The sequence below is a fragment of the Anneissia japonica genome, unplaced genomic scaffold (assembly GCF_011630105.1).
Source record: "Anneissia japonica isolate Jap-2015-1 unplaced genomic scaffold, ASM1163010v1 scaffold1764_len714935_cov166, whole genome shotgun sequence".
Lineage (NCBI taxonomy): Eukaryota > Metazoa > Echinodermata > Crinoidea > Comatulida > Comatulidae > Anneissia > Anneissia japonica.
In genome coordinates this window covers 697,469-707,640 of record NW_022757468.1, presented here as the reverse complement: position 1 = coordinate 707,640, position 10,172 = coordinate 697,469, and the positions used below count along the sequence as shown (strand labels likewise).

The 10,172-nt window shown below is 33.3% G+C and overlaps 1 protein-coding gene across 4 annotated transcripts; it reads right to left on the bottom strand.

Annotated features, from left to right (window-relative positions):
• Positions 1-688: 688 nt before the first annotated feature.
• On the bottom strand, positions 689-9,894 carry LOC117124786 (alpha-2,8-sialyltransferase 8B-like). 4 transcript variants are annotated; one of them, XM_033271117.1, is made up of 5 exons: positions 9,533-9,767; positions 7,082-7,198; positions 5,975-6,493; positions 5,242-5,494; positions 689-1,031 (listed from the first exon to the last, which is right to left on the bottom strand). In XM_033271117.1, the coding sequence occupies exons 1-4, from the start codon at positions 9,742-9,744 to the stop codon at positions 5,242-5,244; spliced, it is 1,101 nt and encodes a 366-aa protein (XP_033127008.1). In that variant the 5' UTR covers positions 9,745-9,767; the 3' UTR covers positions 689-1,031. The 4 variants fall into 4 exon arrangements, with proteins under 4 accessions (XP_033127008.1, XP_033127010.1, XP_033127007.1 ...); XM_033271118.1 differs by lacking the exon at positions 689-1,031 and adding an exon at positions 5,806-5,885 and having other exon boundaries at positions 5,400-5,494; XM_033271119.1 differs by lacking the exons at positions 689-1,031; positions 9,533-9,767 and adding an exon at positions 9,774-9,894 and having other exon boundaries at positions 4,873-5,494.
• Between the last annotated feature and the right edge of the window lie 278 nt (positions 9,895-10,172).

Sequence of the window (10,172 nt, the reverse complement as noted above, 5' to 3'; positions counted from 1 at the left end):
CACGGTGAAATTTTTGGCTCCGCGCCAACATTTTCTAATGAGTTAGAGCAATTTGAAATTTTCATAAGATTTGGCTAAAAAACTCACCTTCTGACAGACAACTGCTGATATCTCTCTTGAAACTCAACGTATTGGAGAAATGTTGGTACCGTTGATAGAGAAGAAGATTCTCTTTCCAATGATATGCATCTCGATGATATCTGGACCATATGGAATGACTCTATTCTTCCTTGACTTTCAAATATCATTGCATATGAAAGAATCTGTATTGTATTTGTGTGTCTGCCCTCCAACGGAAAGTTAATAGGCCTAATAGCTTTCAATTGTTTTGAGAAAAGCCATGAAGAATGCTAGACTTTCCAGAATTTAAGAAGAAAAAAGATAGTTGGACCCCTACCCCCTTGGGGAAATCCTGACGCCGCTACTGCTTTCATGTGACTTTAATTGGAATTATGATTTTTTTCTTGTAAATATAAATAATAATAATAATAAAAACAAAAGACAAAGTGTTGTGGAAAACCATGATCGCCGACGTCCTGTAGGGACATGGTACATAGAAGAAGAAGAAGAAGAAGAAGAAGAAGAAGAAGAAGAAGAAGAACAAGAAGAACAAGAAGAAGAAGAAGAAGAAGAACAAGAAGAAGAAGAAGAAATTATTTAATTATTAGCAACTATAATCTTTTTGTAAATGTAATTTTTTTACATTGGAAATTTTGACATTTTTGCGTAAATTTGATTAATTTTTAGCAATTTTAAAATTTGCTTGTAAATATAACATTTTCAGTAAATTTTTGTTTGACTGCTGTTGTGTGATTTTTTGATGTTTTGAATGTGCAATAAATACATCAAGTGTAAAAATAGGTCTACCTTCCACATGTTGATAAGAGAAAAACCAAGAATGAAATTCAGAATCATCGGATAAGCCACTGAATAATTAAAGAGTAGGCTTACAATCGCCAAGTTTACGTAATTCAAAAATGTAAGTTCAGAAATTCTGTATTTTAAACACATTTACGTAGTCTGTAATACACCTATGTATAATTGCACTTATCCTGTCTCTTATACACATCTAGATGTTTTTCAATAGACTCATCATAAATAGGCCTAATATTAGTAAGCCTTACAATAATTATAATAACTCAATAGTGGCGAATCCAGAAATTCAAAAGAAAGGCGACCCAGAAAGGGACTTTCACAGACAGAGGGTCCACCCACCATGGTTGGGGCTGAGGCAAGAAAATTTATGATTAGGGCACCTCAGATTGCCGGAAATTACACTCTCAGGCTTGAAATTTAAAAATAATTTTCTTTTTTTCCCATTAAAAAAATTAGGAGGGGGACCTTAAATCTACTGCTCCCTGCTCAAAACATTCTTTATCAAAAATAGTCAATAGTCAGAAAATATTACCTCTAGATGGCCAGAAAGTGACACAAAATTCATCATCATCATATCACCATTATAATAGTCAAAATAAAGCGCAAACACATTTTTTCATGATTTTTTATCACAGATTTTCGGCAATCATAGAGATAGAGATGTGTGATGTACCATAGAAAATAAAGCTTAAAAACGTTGTCTTTAACGTACGTACTTTACAACCACCTTAGCCCACCATGGTTGGGGCTGAGGTGAGAAAATTTGAGGAAATAGTACCTCTAGATCGCCGGAAATGACACTTTTAAATAGTAAAATTTATGATCGTTGTCACATCACCATATTATAGTCAAAATGAAGCGCCAAAAAATTTCTCATGATTTTTTATCCGGGATTTTCGGCAACCATAGAGATCTACTTAATATCCAGGACAACTTGGGCCCAAATATACTAGGCTTCAACTACTAAAATAATTATGATCGACAAATCACAACTTTCCTTTTCGCCTTCGGCACAATTTTTAATATATTAATATTATTATCCATTATAATCACCATCGTCAAGATCATCATTATTATTAATATTATTATTATTATTATTATAAATGCTTGAAAAAGGATAACAACCAAACTGAACCATACAATATCACATTTCTGTATTTTTAAAAGACATGGCCTGGGATTTATGGATTTAAGACGAATATAATTTTTTTTGTTAAGTTTTCTAAATTCACTCCTTGAGCAGTAGCCGTTATAAACCCGAAAATTTATTTTTTGCATTACCGTGTACAGTGAACAAATGATTAATCTAATGAATATAGCACAGGGTTAGCGAGTGACTTTTGTTGATAGAAGTTTGAGCCACTTGACAGTATTTTAGTATACTCTTGGTTATCCTGTCTTCCCGAGTTTGAAACTGTTTTGTGTGTTCAAATTAGACGAAATAAATGAAATGAAATGAAAGGAGTCAATTGAAATCGTACAGCATTTAAATCAACACCAATGTGCTGATGCATATTTACATATTTTAGAGAGGTATTCATTTTGAGTGATCCCTGGAAAGAATTTGTAGGTCTGTTAGCTAACAAGAACACGTCGCTATAAGTCCCCCAGTGAGTTTTGAGACGTTGACAGCGCTGCTTCAAAATAAATCCGATAAAATGGTCTATCAAAATGTTGATAGAATACAGAACATTGGGATAATGTTTTCTCTCAAAACAGTGGCGGATTTAGGGGGTAGGATGCCAGGTAGGACGGTCACTCATGAGTGATTCCGTTCCAGCGTCGTGTAACAAATCGAAGGCTCCCTATTATCTACTTTTGTTATGATACGTTCATAACAAAACTATTATGAACTTATTATTATTATTATTATTATTATTATTATTATTATTATTATTATTATTATTATTATTATTATTATTATTATTATTATTATGTTATGAACTTATCACCTATTCCATTTTTTGTCTATCAATATCAATACCATCATTGGATTTTTGATAATTGTAATCCAATTTCCAATTTTGTTTTGTAAGCTTACTTGCAATATCTATTCACCTATGTCATTTCACGTTCGTTATCTGCAATTAGTACAACATCGTCTGCCCATAGCATTTCCCCATCCAAACACCATCGATCCTTACATCCAATCCACTTTTACGATGATGAATATGTTGAACGAAACAGGAGACAAAACACAGCCTTTTTAAACACCTCTTGTTGACCAGAAAGAGATTAGTTATTAGTGTATCCCAAACTTTTCCTGTAATATCATCTATGATTTTCCAAATACCTATAGAGTCATTCCATACGGTATGGTTCCAACACACTTTTTTGCCCGACCCCCTTGAAGTTTGCCTGTTGGGGGTTCTACCTGAGATAACCCCACAGTGAAATTTTTGGCTCGGCGCCAGCATTTTCTGATGAGTTAGAGCAATTTGAAATTTTCATGAGATTTGGCTAAAAAACTCACCTTCTGACAGACAACTGCTGATCTCTCTTGAAACTCAACGTATTGGAGAAATGTACCGTTGGATAGAGAAGAAGATTCTCTTTCCAATGATATGCACTTCGATGATGTCTGGACTAGTGAGAATTATATATCACAAAGTATATATCTCGATTTTCGGGAAATTCACACCTCAGTTAGGACACTTAGCCCACATGATGCCCCTAAAGTTTCATTGTGGGCAAATGAAATATATATGCTCTAGACTACATTTTGTGCCTAGGTAATGATAGTTTTCGAAACCTGTCTCATTGGATTCAGTGACCCTAATAACATAATATAGTTAGACACCGGATTTGCCCTTTTTCATTGGATATAAGTGAAGTTATGAGCCAATATAATAATTTTGGCGGCCATTTTGAAAATGGCCGCCAAAAAAATATGTTCCGCCCTTTTTCTGGAGGTTCTCCCTCGCTCAATTTCTTATTTATACCCTAGTGATGCTAAATCAGCAGTGAAAACTTGGTCTCAGAAAAATGGTCACGGGGGCCCTGATTTTCACTATGGTTCCAGTTTCATAGAATCAATCAGCAGATTTCCTAGAAACTCAGTGAAACTATCAATACCTAGGCACAAAATGTAGTCTAGAGCTAATATATTTCATTTGCCCACAATGAAACTTTAGGGGCATCATGTGGGCTAAGTGTCCTAACTGAGGTGTGAATTTCCCAAACATCGAGATATATACTTTTGTGATATTTTGGGTCAAAGGTCAACGTCACGTGACTTGACCTATATAATTCTCACTAGTCAGGATATCACTGAGTTACATATCATTGGAAAGAGAATGTTCTTTTCTATCCTACGCTACCAGAATTTCTCCAATACGTTGAGTTTCAAGAGAGATCAGCAATTGTCTGTCAGAAGGTGAGTTTTTTTAGCCAAATCTCATGAAAATTTCAAATTGCTCTAACTCATCAGAAAATGCTGGCGCCGAGCCAAAAATTTCACTGTGGGGTTATCTCAGGTAGAACCCCCAAGAGGCAAAATATTGGGCGATTTCAAGGGGGTCGGGCAAAAAAGTGTGTTGGAACCATATGGAATGACTCTATCCTTCCTTGACTTTCAAATATCATTACATATGAAAGAATCTGTATTGTATTTGTGTGTCTGCCCTCCAACGGAAAGTTAATAAGCCTAATAGCTTTCAATTGTTTTGAGAAAAGCCATGAAGCATGCTAGACTTTCCAGAATCTAAGAAGAAAAAAGATAGTTGGACCCCCTACCCCCTTAGGGAAATCCTGGCGCCGCTACTGGTTTCATGTGACTTTAATTGGAATTATGATTTTTTTCTTGTAAATATAAATAATAATAATAATAAAAACAAAAGACAGAGTGTTGTGGAAAACCATGATCGCCGACGTCCTGTAGGGACATGGTACATAGAAGAAGAAGAAGAAGAAGAAGAAGAAGAAGAAGAAGAAGAAGAAGAAGAAGAAGAAGAAGAAGAAGAAGAAGAAGAAGAAGAAGAAGAAATTATTTAATTATTAGCAACTATAATCTTTTTGTAAATGTAATTTTTTTACATTGGAAATTTTGACATTTTTTTGCGTAAATTTGATTAATTTTCAGCAATTTTAAAATTTGCTTGTAAATATAACATTTTCAGTAAATTTTTGTTTGACTGCTGTTGTGTGATTTTTTGATGTTTTGAATGTGCAATAAATACATCAAGTGTAATAATAGGTCTATCTTCCACATGTTGATAAGAGAAAAACCAAGAATGAAATTCAGAATCATCGGATAAGCCACTGAATAATTAAAGAGTAGGCTTACAATCGCTAAGTTTACGTAATTCAAAAATGTAAGTTCAGAAATTCTGTATTTTAAACACATTTACGTCGTCTGTAATACACCTATGTATAATTGCACTTATCAGTAATTAGTCGAAGTACGCCTGCCTTATTAAGCCCTTGTAATTTTTTATGTTCCCCTATCATATCATGAGTATTTTTGAATGAGGCATTATCGTAGTAATGATAGGATAGTTGACGTCCACTTGCAGATTTCTGAAATGGATAAAATCCATAGAGTGTAATGTTTCTACAAAATGTAGCCCCTATTGAAAGCATCATTAACCCCGATGAAGCATGCTTGACTTTCCAGAATCTAAGAAGAAAAAAGATAGTTTATAGAGAATAGTCCTCATATCATCTTGATTTAACCCTATTTTAAAATTCCGGAAATACAATACTTTAATTACATATCGTCTAAAGTAATATAAGCTTAAGGCCAGGATTTTTCTAAGACACACAAAAAAGCATATTTGATGAAAAACTCAAGAACTGTTAATGAGATGCAGATTTTTAAATATTTAAACAAAGGGGAAAAGGAGTAGTTACGTCCCTTCTCTCCCAGTTCTGAAATACTCAAAAAGCTGTATCTCATTTACCGTTCCCATAAAACGACAGTCTACCTACGTAAATACGTTCATTTAAACAAGTGGGACAAGCGCGTATCCTTGGTCCTTTTCTGTTGGTCCTTCGGTTCAATATTTTCTCTTTGGGAGAGAAATATGAAAGGATGAGAGAATATGCCTACAGTATACCTATTATTGTTATTGTTTCTTTTGAACATAAACATACTTACGATGTTGTTGTTAAGGTATTGGCAGGGAAAGCGATACGGAGAGGCAATGAGTTATTTCTTATGTATTTTGAGAGCGCATAATATTGTTTCTGGCGAGCATTGGGACTGAACACTTTTGAGTACCATAAAATTGCACCTTCTTCAATATCTTCCAATTTCTTCTTCAGTTCAGGTTCGCATGTCTTATTCTTTAGACAGTTTGTCATACGAACAACTAATGCACCATTCACTGAAACCAAACTGGTTTTTTTCCCGACATCATTCTCGAATCCAGTGGTTGGTGCCATGTTGTTTCTGATGACGAACTCATGTTCGTCAATTTCACGTCCACATTTACTATCTAGTAAAACGCCTGAATTTCCAACGATGGCACATGATCCGAGTGCTGGCAAACGGGGAGAGAGTTTAGGTCGGACTTTTTTTCCTTTCCAATCTTCAAACATGTGACTCGTTATCTCACCCTCGTGTAGTAGTATAGATGTATCAGCGTTAAATGTTTTATATTTATGGACTTGATTCCTGTTGAGTTAAATATAGTAAAGTTCATTTAACAGACAGTGACCAAATCACCAGAACAAGTGGAATGAGATAATGGCAATTAGCTGCTGCTGTGTTGCTACTATCTTCATGCTGCTGCTGCATGCTACTGTTGCTCTTACTGATAAAATTTATAATAATATTAATACTAATATTAATGATAATAAAGTATAATATTGATAGTATTGCAAATACTAAGCGTTTGGCGGAGAGGTATATGTTCCTGTTTCTTCTGGCTGATAGTTTGTCTCCTCGAAAAAGAGGCGGGATAAGGGTCTGGCGCTGCACTGCGAGTGACAGCAAACCCCCAGGAGCCAGCTAAAATTTCCAATTTCAAATATTTGAAATAACAGTTCAACAGTAATAGGATTATTACTGTTGTCTTAAGCGCTGTCGAGACTATCGAATTTTATTTGACAAAAATATGCGACATGCCTAAATTTGGTCATGATGACATCACATCATGACCATACAGAGGCACATTATGACTATAATTATATGGGCATTCAATAGTGTTTTGCCAAAGAAATTTTCATAATCTGGACATAGCATTAAATCTTTATGTCTTACCTGAACTTCAAAAATGCAGCTGGTTTCATATGAGTGGAATATTTTTCTACAAGGCTTTTGTTTTTCGCAGCTTCTACAGAAGGCCAATTTGAAACATTTTTTACTTGAGAAATAAGCCTAATTGGACACAAAAGGGAGAGATTAATGACTATTTTATTACATTGTAAGCAGAGTAAATTATGTGATTACATTTATGTTTCTATATAAACGATAAGGACCAACAAAACATACGGGTTGGCCAGTCCCGACCGAGACCAGGCCAAGATCTTTTTGTGGAATGAGCCCAAAATAGCTGTGTGGTATTTTATGCTACATTTCAAGCTTTTAATTAATGCATGCGATACCCAAGCCATAGATTATAATAGTTGCATTACATTTACCAACCAAAATACATTACTGATAGTGACATGATCCTCTGAATGCCACTGAATGAAATAAATTTGCCGACCGACCGACTGATTTCGTATTGTTGGCAGTTAGAATAATATTGATTTGAAATACCATGAGTCAGCTGTGCCGCCAGACCTATCTCGAGTGCAGAAAATTTTAAAAGAGATACAATTTGAAGATGTTCTAGAAAAATATATTATAGTAAAATGAAGTGAGGGAAAGCATACCTGTCCATAAGGTTTTATTCAAACAAATGTTTCTCAAAAGAGTATAAGAATAAATGTAATTTGATATTTTTGTTTAAAATGTCATAATATAATAATGAAAGAGAAAATTTTTTATTAATTACATGTTATTAATCGCACACTTAAGGTGGCGTCTCCACCTTACCAATCAATCAAGATATTACAGCTGCAAGCTTATCATATAGATTAGGCCCCATAAAAAAAATATTAGTTTATCACCCTATCAAAGAATAGAAACTGATGAGGGAGGGAGGTTTTTTTTTTTTGCTAACCCTGCCCCCATTTAACCGATGTTCGCAAGTAAATCAATGGAAGGACAAATATATAAAAAGTCATAAGCATGGAATCAAATTTGTAATAAAAGAAGATGTTTTAGTTGTACCAGTAAACATATTTGCAAGAAATCCTGAGTTGTTCAAGTAATTTCCCCAAAAGTGATGAGGGAGGGGGTGATTTTTTTTTTATGTTAATAAAACAAAAATAATATTAAAGGTCAGATATTTTTTAATGTTTTTCATGTTTTTATATTGTATTGTATTTTATGCTCCCTGTTATTGGAGTTCACGCATAAATAAATGATTCAATAAAATAAATATGGAATCTTAGATTACTAAGGTCAAAGATCAAAATAAGCATTTTCAGTATTCTAAAACAAAATTTTTAGTTAAGGTAAATAGAAGCATTTTCAGGCATTTAAGACCATAATTAAGTCCCTACAATTTTAGAGAAGTAAACTGTAAGTAAATTTATAAAGAATTTGATGGATATTTTAATGTAATTAAGTCAGATGTACGATATCCGTTGATCATAGGACAACATTCTTCATTAGAGCCTATAGATTAGAGCATATAATCTGATATATAGATATGTATAATTATTCAAATTCAAATCCAAATTCAAATTTATTGTCCAAAAATGAAATTACAATTTAGAGAAAGTCATTGCTCAAAAATTACACAATTACAGTATAAAAAAACAAAACATCAATATAAAAATACAGAATTATAAAGTTAATAAAATACATGCAAATTAACACATTAGAAATATCAAATAAATACATTATATACAATAAAATTTACATTGTAGAAAAATTAGGATGTTAAATTACATTATTAATTGATTGCACAAAGAACCCGAAAAAAAAAATTGCTGGTTATCTAGGGTCAAATTTTATGAGGTTTTCCATAAAGGATAATAAACCACAGTAAACAACATGGCTGAGGCACTATTGTGGCGTGGTAATTTAAGTATCATACGTAATGCGTTATTATAACAAACTTGCAATTTCTTCAACCATAATGATTCATATTTATGCAGAGGATTTAAACAACATGCATTTCACCTTATCAGAACATTTACTTAATTTTCTAGCAAGTGAATTAGCTCTTACACTTAAGCATCGATACTGTCGCATAATATCTGTATCCTCTTTAAGCTCATTGTTTATAATGTGTCCAAGATATAATAATAATAATAATAATAATAATAATAATAATAATAATAATAATAATAATAATAATAATAATAATAATAATAATAATAATAATAATAATAAAGCATATTTAAAGCGCTCTATACATAAAGTCGCAAAGCGCTAGCTAACGGTGTATAGCTCAATTCTCTGAGAAAAGGTGAGTGACACTTCAGTTGTTTTTTTAAGGCATCAAGAGATTTCTCTTTACGAATTAAAATGGAAGGTCATTCCACAGAGCAAGAGCAACAACAGCAAAGGATCTTGATCCATATTTTCTGCTCGGTACTTGACCTGAGTGTCCTAGGTGAATAACTAAAAATAAGTTTGGAAATAAAAACTCACGGTATCAGAATGTGTTTCGTATTTCTCTCTCTTGCAACCGTTCCGGGTGTTCTTGTCACATTTTGAAACACATTTATATTATTAGAATGTATCACATGAGTATGCGAAAATCCGAACTTTAAATTGTAAACTACAAACATAATTACACCTCCATGAAGTAGCAGCAGATATACCCTAATTATGTTTAAAGTCAATAGCCTGCTTATAGCCATTTTTCTGTATCACATTCCTAGTTAATTACCTTCTCCATTTGGCAATATTAACCTTCAGCCAGGTGGTCAGCAATTACCGGTATTCCTTTGTACTATTCATTCCACGTAGCAGATCATTGGACCATTGGTACAGTATTATTCTAGGGCCGCGTTTGTAGTTGTAGTTTTGATTGGCTACGAATGTAGGAAAAAATGGCCCCGGTAAGAATGGCACCGGTAGAAATGTCACCAGTAAAAATGGCCCCAAATGACAGGTAGGTAAAAATGGCCCCAATGATAAAATTCCGTATCAGAACTGATTTAAAAAAAATCATTATATGTATATTTTTTAAACTGAAATAATTTAGTTTTAAAAAATAATCTAACATCAAATAAGAATTGCCATTTATATTTTACTTTTTGCAGGAATTACATACTGTATAGATAAA